At 43.8% G+C, this 12,132-nt stretch overlaps 2 protein-coding genes across 2 annotated transcripts in view; one reads left to right on the forward strand and one right to left on the reverse strand.

The window, feature by feature from the left end:
- Window positions 1–12,132, reverse strand: part of LOC135911343 (uncharacterized) — a 609,973-nt gene that overhangs the window by 353,093 nt on the left and 244,748 nt on the right. The gene's annotated exons all lie outside the window — the stretch shown is intronic.
- Window positions 119–3,953, forward strand: LOC139048488 (GTP-binding protein Rheb homolog 1-like). Its single transcript, XM_070522889.1, has 2 exons — window positions 119–184; window positions 1,699–3,953. Exon 2 carries the CDS (start codon window positions 1,753–1,755, stop codon window positions 2,044–2,046), a length of 294 nt encoding a protein of 97 aa, XP_070378990.1. The 5' UTR covers window positions 119–184; window positions 1,699–1,752; the 3' UTR covers window positions 2,047–3,953.

The following is a 12,132-nucleotide window of genomic DNA, read 5'->3' on the forward strand; positions in this document are numbered from 1 at the left end:
TATATTTATCCTACTGTCTTCCAAAAATGGGAGGTACGTCTTGTTGCTTGCAACGAAAAGAAAGAGCTCATTGTCCTGTTCACGAACTGGCACTCCGTGCGCCTATTCTACGGCAAAAACCTGCCGTCACCTAAACGTATATTTTACCTCAGTGGGCACAGCTCTTGGTGGTGCAGTTCTGCCGGTAATAATTTGGTGAGCATGTATATGGGAGCGACAGAATTTAAGTGCACTAAATTGGTGTTGCTTTGTCAGTCTGTATGCATGTCGCCCGTTCGCCCATTCTGTGTCGCCGACATCAATGACGCCCAACGACGCTTTTTAATTGCCCGCGTTAGGCCACCTTGTCCTCACCGTGGTCGCCATGGCTGCAGCGTAAACGAAAAAGAAAACTTCTCAACCGCCTCCACCAGGATCTTCAAATACGCCAGTGAAACTGCCCATTTGGGAGTGGAGTGCCAGAATTACGGAGCAACGAAATTTTTTCCTTTATTGCAAGTCACGCTTTATTGCAAGTCACGCTCGGCATCTTAGCCACAGCCGCGTGTGTTTTTTTGAGTGGCGTTGAAGCCGATGATAAACACATTAGAACGCCGCCACGCTGAGCCAGATAGGCCTAAGCAAAACGCTCGCTGTAGCAAAAGCTTTCCCAGAAGACGATCATTCTAGGGACCTGCTGGAGCCAGCAATGATGACATTAAAGGGATTTGCCTGACTTCTCGATAGACGGAAACAACGCAGTGTTGTCGATTGCATTACAGCATAAAAGATTTTGGTTTGAAATTTGGATATATACGCTAGCCATTCTAAGAAAACTGCAGCAGATCGAAACGGGAATAACAGCCATTAGATTGCGATGACGGAGGATGCAAATTTTTGCCATGAAGTCCCAGTAAACATACTGTAGTGTGGACATGTCGTCTTTTTCGCGCATGGAAACTTCCAGAAAAAAAATTACTCAGCCAATGTACCGAAAATCTATAGGCATTACACTGTGAAGTAAGTCTGCAGATTTTCATAGACTGATCAATATTCGTGACTTATTCAGAGCTCACATTTTGTCTCTAATATTTATAAACTTTAAACATCCCTTCTATATTCTGTTGACCATTATCGACGAAAAGAAATATGTTGTGAATGACTTTCACTCATTGACGTTGTACATACAGGATACTAGAGAGCAAGCCAGTAATAAAGCAAAATGGGCTGCTACAGGTAGAAAATATTAGCGATGCTTAACATAAATATATATGGCTGGTTTTTCTCTCATGGCAACAGGCTCAGGCAGCTTTCGTCGCACAAGCACGCTGCAGGCCCATTGACGTTGTTCCTTAAATCTTTAACATATTCAAATGAACAACCACGTCAAAAGAGTCCCAATCGTGTCTCGCACAAGTGGCTCATTTCATCACTGTACCGAAGGTTATTGCCTTCCCGAGCCGAGCGTCATACACACACTCGTTAACCTTTGTTACACAAGCAGTAAAGTGCGTTAGCATTTCGTTAGTGGTTCACCTCGCTAATCGTGCTCTTCGGGAAATGCATCCCTAAACACGCCGTCAGCGCGTAAAATAAAGCTGCCAAGATTCATTTTCCAACATGCGTTCTTCTTCAATCACTATAGTTTTTCGCAACTGTCGTGGCGCTTTCTGCCGAAACGGCACCAAACTGACGTCTTTCATTGGGATTCCTCCGCAGGTTCGTCGGCTTCGCAACGAAATCCAAGAAGCCCGCTCGGAGCTGGGCAAAGGCATGCCACCGGTGGTGGTCGTCGGAAACAAGGCCGACCTGGCGTTCAGACGCCGCGTGGGCTACGAAGTGGCCGAGACCGTGGCCACCATCGACTGGGAGCACGGCTACGTCGAGTGCTCGGCGCTCGAGGGCCTCGACGTGGCGCAAGTCTTTCACGAGGTGCTTATGCAGAGCAAACTCCCCGAGGTCCTGACCCCCACCAACCGGCGGCGGCAGTCCTGCCCGGCGCAGGTCCACTCGCACAAGAGGCTCTACAGCAACGGTGCCAAGAGACACAGCTGCATAATTTCGTGAACGGCCCCATGAAACCGCGGAACATTGCGCGTGTGTTCTTAGCTATATCGCAGAGTTCAAACGAACTACGTGGCACGTTGACTCGCGGCTTGAACGGGACAGCCAACACCACTTTGCTTGCTCCATTGAGAAGGAAGCCCAAGATGACCACAGTGTATAATCACATCTAGGGGTTGGCGCCTGATAAAAGTGAAGGTTGCGTGATGTCGTGCCTTTCCGCTGTTCAGATAAGCGTTATAATGACTTCTAGCCGAGAGTGTTGGTTGAGTCTCGTGAAGGACAAAACATGCTGCACCTTGTTCACTTGTTCGAGCACATTGCTTTTAAGGTCTTCGTCTGCTTGGCAGTGGCACTCTAATTGCACAAGCTCTAGCGACGTATTGTCTGTGACGCGACCTGTTGACAAACAAATGCAGCAGGCGTTCATCGGAGTTGCACGATGAAAGCGCTCGGCTTGCTCGTCGTTTTAGTGGAGTGCAATGTATAAAAATTAATCTAATTGCCTCCGGAGACCCCTGAGTAGGCCCGGATTACTCAGTACCCTAATTAGATACAGGTAGCTGTAAAAAAAAAAACTTGGCATGTAGCGTTCACCACCACTTCTCTAGGCGTCCCAACGTCCATCTATATTGAATGTGGTGCGACTGAACGTCAAGACTCTGGGCATGCACACCTATGACGTAACAATGAACGTGATGAACGCGAGCGGACAGGCCACGTGTACAGAAAAGTGAGATGCCTTATTCACACTATGTGCTCGCTCAATGAGTCGACGCCTTGTGCTTTCATCACGCATGAAAATTTATGTGAGCCTGTGGCGAACGCGTTGCTTAAGTTTGCTACACAGGCAACTGCGATGCTGATGTCGATGTGTTGCCCAGTTTCCCAAAGGACAGTTCCTTCTACTGTGTAACACGAACTGTCATTTTATTCTCTTTCTCTTTTGATGACGACAGGCTTCTGCAAGTAGTCTGTTTGAGGCTCCCTCTGTGGTGATGCCATGAGAAGTGGTTTAGTGAACATATTCTATGACATATTCTTCGGCATACAGTCACATGTTGAGGCATTACGAACACGACAGGAGATCTCCATTTTCGATACATGTTGCGCTAGACACTAAGAAGGCGTGTTCACTGATGCACTGGTACAAAGGCTTGCCTCCACGTGATGTCCTCGTAGACATTTCCAGTTGGACAGGCAGCGCGAGAGCATGCGCATATCATTGAGCCGGTGACGCATCACTTTTCTCTGTTGGAACATCCTGCTGCCACGAAATGTGACAACGGATTAACATTTTGTGGGAGCACACTTTTCTCGGAGATCAAAGGAACAGCAAGTGTGGATGTCTTTTCGCCAAAAGCTGTCATGCCAATAGAGAGACACAGTGAGAGCGGAATCGGTAACGTGATTTAGCAGACTCGTCTAAATGCGCTGCAAATCACAATGGTTTCCTACGCTGCGTAAGACTTCGGCCTATATGCCGGCATGACTACATGGTTAACTCATTAAATGCGTTTTCATTCACGCTATTTAAATGTGTTTATTGTCTGTGTTCGGTTGTTGTGAATGCATTGTATTTGTTACGTTGTATTTCTTGAAACAAGGGGAACGGTTGCATCTATATACAAGATCAAAACGTTTCGGTTGTGCACATCAAAGTAATATATGTAAATACACAAGCGACTTCAATGTATGGGCTCCACAATTTCTCGTGCTGCCCTCACTCGCAGGGATCCACGTGTGTACGTGCTAGAAACCACCCTTGTGCTATTTAAGCTATACGCGTTTTACAATGTTATATGTTGTCCTGTCATTGTAATACAGTCCTGTCATCGCAGTATTTATTTCCTGTAAAATAATATCTGCTCTCACCACTTCTTTCTTTCCTTTTGCGCGCACTGAACGAGTCTTCCAATAAAGAAATTTTGACAAAAAAAAATCTTCATTGTGTGCTTCATGGTTTCTTCCAAAGTGTGGTTCCAAAAGAGGGATGGGGACAAGCTACATTCTGCTGACAACACGGTTTCATAACGGTTCTTAATGGATGAGGTAATATCGCTCTCGCATGAACGCGCACCTGGACCTACATAGACAATAAATATCTTCGCAATAAATTCAATATTTTGGGTTGAAGGCATTTATCATGTGCGAGAAGTAGGCATTCCTGAAACACTAAGAATCGTTCAAGTGTGTACCATTATATTAGATTTTAAAATACAGGATATAAAAGCATTTTTTAATTAAAAGTTAGTTATGCACGTGTTGAAACTCACTCGACTCTGCAAGAAAAACCTTACAAATAAACACACGACAGATGTTTCACACACAAAATTGTTTTGTCCTATAGAACTATTAAAAGATGCGCTAATCTCATCTGGCACATTCATTTGTAAAACAGGCATGCGCAGGCTCGTTGAAGGAAACAGTTCAAATAAACGCGCGACATAGATGATTCAACAACGCAATTGTTCTCTTCTTCAGAACTATAAAAAGGCGCACTTAGCTTGTTCTACACATTTATTTCTGAAGGAGGCCTGTACAAGTTGTTTGATCCTACCAGAAAGTACAACCGCCCTAAGTCACGCATGCAAAAGCAACGTTGTTGAGAAAAAGTTGAATATCGGGAACGACAGCATATAGCAAATTCTGTTGCCAACGACGTATTATTTTCAGTCAGTTACCAATCTGTGCAATATGTACGGTATAAGAGAAAGCTTTCTACTGAAATCGAGGTTACAGTGATAGTCAAAGTTTTAAAGTAATAATTTTCGCTTTGAGTGACAGCAAGGTCTATTACGATGCGGCAACCATGAGCGAACAGCAATAATTTTCCACTGTAGCGTACGGGGAATAGGACTGTTACGTAGTAATTCCGTTATATGTAGTGCAATCTGGTCATAAACCTTTGTTTTTCTTAACAAAATGTGGGCTTTATTTTCCTATCCATGCTCTGCACAATATTGTAGGGATCAGAACTGTCAATGACAGCGCATGATACATTGAGGGTTAGACATAATTTAAAATATGAAAGCGGTGTTCAATATCAAAGTATACATTAACTTAAAATAGCCTGGTAATATATGGCCATACAGGATTGAATAAAATATAATTTGTTAAAGGATAAGACGCGGAGTTTCGTATTCAATACTATTGAAACAATATATAGCCATGAAAGGAGAAAATCGTCACACTCCTGACTGTAGTACGGAGATGCAAAGGAACCCTCCTGCTCCAGGTTTCTCAGAGAGAAAGCTTTACGGTGGAGGGAAAATTTTCCTCTACTGCGAAACATTCTGTTTCTGAGAAACCCCTATGTGTTTCCTTTGGAGCTGCGTCCTACATGAACGTGTATGACAATTTTCCCGTTCATGAGCCTTCCTCCTCCTTCCGGAATAACGCAGAACGGAATTGCAATATAGCCTCTTGCCTGATGACTTAAATTACACCTAAAGCTTTGAAAAACGGAAGCATAATTTTAATCAATAAGCAAGTAAACGGCAAAACAATAAAAATAAAAATGTCCATAAGCTTTGTCGCGGCGGTGAGTATATTTCACTATTTTACAACCTGCCGAAAAATGTTACACTATCCTCTCAGATGACGTAATTCTCATAAGCAACGCTGCGGGCTCGCATTACAAAAAATAATTAAAAAACAATAACACAGATAGTGCAAAAATAGGGTTCAGGATTGATATTACCCATGTATCGCCGAAAAACAACTGCCCTCCAATGCAAATAGGAACATATTGTTGGCAGCCCTCTCTGGTCAAGGTGAATAAATTTGTAAAACTACAAACTGTTTTTACATGGTTATCGCCAAATTACTATAAAAGCTATTACTTGACCATTGGCTTAAAAATGCTATCCACCGATCAATCTCTACTCCAGCCTATCAATAATGCAACTATCGGCTTGGAACTAAGATTCCCATGCTTCAAACAGCATTTTAAGGCATGAGACTCCGTATGGTACTTGTGATGCATTGCATCTTGCAGGGATATGTCCAACAAAAGCTTGGCAAAACAATACTTCACGGTTGGTTGTTAACTTATTCCATTTGCGAAAGTGTACAGTTAAAAGGCCCTCATTATAATGAATATTGTGGAACAGGAATTAGGACACGGACAATATAAAAGACCACGGGCAGACGTTCACTTCCAACTGATATTATTATTATTATTATTATTATTATTATTATTATTATTATTATTATTATTATTATTATTATTATTATTATTATTAGAATGCCATACAAGTCCACAGAAGGCTTCGGCAGACCTGGCAAAATCATGTGTACAATTTGAGTATTTGTAATAAAGAATATTGTTGTTGTTGTTGTTGTTATTATTATTATTATTATTATTATTATTATTATTATTATTATTATTATTATTATTATATGGAAAAAGGGATAGAGCAAATTGACAGCTGCCACCGATAGGGGCACAACGCCTGGAGGGAGAGAAAAAAGTAGTAGAAGAGGTAAGGCTAGGAAACAAAGAAATGCGAAAGAAAATAATAAATCAACGAGCAAATCACAGACACATGCACAGAAAAAAGCAGCATTACATACTTACCTTACTTGCGAAAACAGCACGAAATAAACAAAGGACCAATAACTGCGCCAGAAAGATGCAGAGCTGACTAAATATACAAATTTTTATACGAAGCACGAGAATAAGCAGACCGGTATAATTTCCACGGGTGACTTACACTGGCTCCGGCCAGTGTAAGCTTCGCCTGGCTACGCTGTGCTGAAGAAAGAAATAAATGAATGAAAAGGTGAAAAAAGCTAATAAAAAAGTGAGAGAAATTCACAGAGTAACGAGATGCTGCGCACTACAACTTTAAAAGTCAGTCGCACGATTGACAAACCCTTAAGAAATTGACCAGAGCGCTTAAAGCTTTGTGTGCCGAAGCCCGTCTGGACCAGTGTCCTAGAAATTTTTCATCTGTGAGAGGCTGATTGTCCACTTTTTCGAGCGCAGTCGCGAGCACTTTTCTTGACACACTGCAACGGGGACAATCATGGAGGAGGTGCTTGATCGTCTCCTCGAACTCACAGTTGTCGCAAGAGGTGCTGTCGGCCATTCCAGTGCGGAAGGAATAGGCTTTCGGGAATACGACGCCGAGCCACAGGTGTCAAAAGAGCGTTGCTTCCACTCGGGGTAACCTTGGTGGAAGACAGGGCTGCACATGTGGATTAGATGTGTGGAGACGTGCGTTGGCGAATTCGCTGGTGTTCCACAGAGTCTACGTAAGCTCGCGTGCGTGAGAGCGAACCGTCATGGCTGCATATCTCCTCAACAGTGGTATTGGTATAACATGGGCATCGTCGGGCCTCATCGGGCAGCGACATTCGCACTGTGATTTTCCGAAATTACGCAGGGACCCTGTATCCACTGGTCGATGATCTTGGGCCTCTTGTCGATTGTATGACCGTGAAATAGTCGGGTGTTCGCAAGTAACTGCACGTTATGTTCAGTGGTTGAAAGGGGACGGCGGACACTGGAGAAGTGCCTTCGAGTCACAAAAGATTGGCCACGACTGTGACGATTTGTGTCCAATGAGCACTAAAACAGCACGGATAGCTGCGAGTTCCGCGCTCCATCGAGGATGTAATGCGAGACGCCTTGAATTGTGTTACGACAGATTTCCCTAGAATTACAACTACTCCAGCTGAACTTTTGGAGGCGACAGAACCATCAACTTAAACGTGCATGCATTCTCTGAACTTCTCGTGAAGGAATGAAAGCACGTTTTGTTTGACGGAACTGACATCTCCATTTACTTTCATGCATTTTAGAAGTTTTATTAAGCGAAGATAAGAAGAAACCGTGAGAGCAGTGTCATAATCTTCTTATTTACATCATTAATGTCTTCATCCATAATTACATGGTGCATTGTGGAAAGACTATGATTTCATTGATTCCCGAAGGAAGCAGACGACGCGCATGGGAGAGTGACTTGAGTAGGAAACTTGCCCATTGGGAAAATGTGACCGATACTATATGCTGGTTTGTGCAAAACACTTCGCTCCGGAGTCCTTTCTTGTCGGTGAGTATAACATTACTTATATATATATATATATATATATATATATATATATATATATATATATATATATATATATATATATATATATATTTATATATATGTAGAGAGAGAGAGAGAGAGAGAGAGACGAGGGCTAATCGGAGTGTATTTGCCCCTTTTTTTGTAGCCAAATTAAGGCTGTAAATGGGAAGTCAACATATGCATTCCCAGTGGTAGACCTTTTTTTGCAGCAGCCCGGCCTTATCTGCAGGTTGCTCGGCGGCAAGGCGCTGCTGTCAGCTGTTGAAAATGGCTGTTGTTATTGACACGTCGCTGCCTTACGAGCAACGAGGTGTGATTCGCTTTCTATGGGACAAGGGAAGAACGCCCATCGAAATCCATAGGATAATATAGCCCACGTATGGGGAAATGTATCTCGCTTTCAGAAGTGTGAGGCGGTGATGTTGTGCGCTCGCAAATGTTCTGAAGATTTGCATTACACAGGGCGTTTGGGGAGGCCGCGTGCGTCGTGGACTTTTGGCAGGGCTATCTCAAATTTAGTGCTGCGACGGGAGTATTGTATGAACCGGCACGGAGACTATGTGAAAAAATAACGTGAGGCACTTATAACAGTACGCATATTTAAAAAACCAGGTCCCTCGGTTAACCCCATTTCTTCTCGCTTATTACGCAACGAAGGTCTCGATTCTGGTAACATTGATGCCTTCAGGTGCCATGCGTGGGTTCATTGAACAGTCCCCTTCAACCGAATAGGTCACACACTCGTGAAGCCTGCGGCAGAGAGGATGTTCCACATTCGCCACCAAGGTTTATGAGTGGTGGCGCTGGGTAATGTTCCCAGGGTTCTATTAAAAAACATAACTACCCAAGAAAAGAGATGGCGAAAGAGCGCCGCGGTAGGTCAATTGGTAGAGCATCGCACGCAAAATGCGAAGATTTTGGGATCGTTCCCCACCTGCGGCAGGTTGTTTTTTCATCCACTTTCATTTCCATTTATTTATCATTTCCTTAAATCATTTAGTAAGTACAAGTAATTTCCCCTGTTTCCTTGGTGTCAATGTTTGTTGGCTTCTTACGATATGATTAATAAAAATCAGGCCCCTCGGTCAACCCTTTTTTTTTTTCTCGTTTAGCACGCATACATGCATATGCCTTATTTTGGCCAATAAAATATAGGGGGAAAGACTGTCTGGTTTACCCTCGCATTTTTGAATATCTTGCTGGTGTTTCCAATCGTGGAGCGTCCTTTGTTTAGGTAGGCGCCCTATGAAATTATAGGGATGCACGCTTAAGCTTTATATTCTTTTGCCACTTTCGCTTTCTGACCAGGCATTAGTGTTACTAATGCTTTAAGCAGCACATATTCTTGGCAATGTGCTTTTTTCGCAAGCACGTAGCGGGAACGATAACCAGATCGTACGGTCTGAAGCTGTTCCTGACGCATGATGCACCGCGAGGTGACATACCATTTTGCTAGCATGCTTTAGTTTGGCGGAGTAAGCAGACGAGGCTGCTTCCTCATTAAACGCGGTGGGTTGTCAGTTCATTTGCTCGCAATAACTTTAGAAGCGACTGCAAACCGCGTCCGTTCCAGCCTTGCCTTCGTCCTGTGTGCAAACGCCGTTAGTTTGCTTTCAGACACCATCCGAACAGCTAAATTTCGTTACAACTGGTTCACCTCGTTCCCAAGTTATGCATTCACATTAATAAAAGTGACCTGCTCTAAAAAACAAAAACCTCGCAAAATTCTGGAAAGCTGTTGAAAGAAACTGAGCTTGGTGCGATTGGCTGGTATTCCCTTCTCACGTTTCACTGGGGTTTAACTCCTGCGGGCGGCCGGTGCCTACTGTGTTCCCAAGCACGAAGCCTACGTCAAATAATGCCTGCTGCAAGTACGAACAAGCGCCAGTCATCGAACGCGAATGAACTTATCAAATGGGTCAGCTAACTTTAAAGAGAAATGTTCACCCTGACTCACCAAGGGAACTCTCATTTGCTTTTTATTCCAAGACACACTCACGAGGCAAATGTTCCAGTCTAATATAATATATGCGCATAATATATGCGTACTTAGCCTCTGAAAGCGCGATAAACGTTGATTCGAATCTATTCTGGGAATACAATTTGGAGTACTGCAACACGAGTCGTTGTGCGGAATTGCCTATCAAGGGTCACAAATAGGCAAGCGCATTTTACCTGCACTAGTGCAGCGACGTCGGCAACAAGTGCTTGCACCTTTCAGAGAGGCCAGTTAGGAGCAACGGTATCCCTATTTTTAACCTTCGGCTAGCTTGAGCTCCACTGAGATTCAAGAACGTTCTCACGCGACTTCCTTGGCTGGTTTTGCACGCACAGCGCAACTTTTTCCACGGTTGCGTCGCTGAAATTGAAACCGGTCAAAAAAACAGACGATTGGCAGTGAGGACCCTTTCTGCTATGGCGAAATATCTCGATTCGACGCCACAGACCAGAAACGCGAGAACTGCCCCAGCGAAAAAGCTGCCGCGATCCTGGAAGTCGCAGCCATATTTGTTTATGTTGACAGTATTCCCAGCACAAGTTCATTTGTCGATAGAAGTGGTTTCTCCGTGCTCGTCTCTCTTTCTCTCTATCTCCCCCTTCCACTCTCTTTCTCTTTTTATCCCATTACCCCTCCCCCTGCGCAGGGTAGCCAACCGGAACTACCTCTGGTTAACCTCCATGCATGCTTCTCCATGCACCCTTTTCTCTCTCTCTCTCTTGTCGATAGACAATCTTCTAAGGGCAAGATTTCATAACGCTACTCCACTGCAGTCATTCAAGCGAAGCACGAGAACATATGATTGGCTTTTTTGTTCTTATTGCCTACGTTATCGAGGGCTGGCTGAAAGCTGTTCACAAAATAGGGCATGCTTTATCGTTCTTACAGCTGCTGGCAACCTCTCACAGAGTAGCGCAACGTCGTAACCACTCAGCGACAGCGCCTGACCCGTGAGACCTTTTGCAGCCTCGTCGCTTACAGCTGTGGTGAAAATTTTGGCCATCCTCATCAGAACTACAGCTGCGCTTGTACGTATTGCTATTTCGGCATACAACTCCGCCAGCAAATGAGACCTTGTTAGCGCTCAGATGACTCGGCGCTCAGCTGAATTGGCATTTGAGCGCTTCTAATTCAACTCGGAAACTGTAGGCTCGTGCGTCTCTCTAGCTGTGCTAATACAGAAAACTCCACAGGACGTAGATCATTAACGTCACAAAAAGATTACATCTACCGCAGCGTTCGAAATACAGTTCGCGTCCAGTCAACACGGCGGAGGAACCACATATACGTGGAGGCACCACATATACGAATTGCGCCTTATTAGGGAGGAGACTTAAACATCAATTTTTTTTTACGCCAGGCACGAAAATCTTGCGAATCGCGAATGGTTCTCGAGTCACATCACTGAACTAATGTTATTACGGAACCTACACGCATGGGACAGCACATCGCGTGATATTAAAGGGCTGCAAATAACACCCAATAAATTTGTCCTCGATCTTCTGTTACCTGTCCTCACTCACACATTCAATATTGCGTTATCTACTGGAGTCTTTCCCACAGCAATGCAACATTCCAAAGTTACTGATGGCTTGATAGATGCATTTACAACAAAGTTTTCTGAACACTAGAGATTCAGGTGTAATTGGCACAAGTTTAGGTGACCATTTACCGATTTATACGTTCTGCCGCTTTGCTCACTGTTTTAAAGATACACATTACGCTGAGGCATTTCCCGTAAAGGAAATCAACAGCAAAACATTAGGAGAATTTCCCGCAAAAATTGAAAATATAAACTGGAGATCCCTGCTTGATGTAACTGATGCAAACAACGCTTACAATACGTTCATAAGCCTTCTCAAGGAAGCATGTACTTGCTGGTTTCCGTTTAAACAGGCAAGAACGTCCACTAAAATATGCAAGCTATGGGTTACGAATGAGCGTCTTCAAATTATTCGCGAGAAAAATTTATTGTATGCTGAATTCGTGAAAGCAAAGGCCACTAAT

Source organism: Dermacentor albipictus, chromosome 8, assembly GCF_038994185.2.
Source record: "Dermacentor albipictus isolate Rhodes 1998 colony chromosome 8, USDA_Dalb.pri_finalv2, whole genome shotgun sequence".
Lineage (NCBI taxonomy): Eukaryota > Metazoa > Arthropoda > Arachnida > Ixodida > Ixodidae > Dermacentor > Dermacentor albipictus.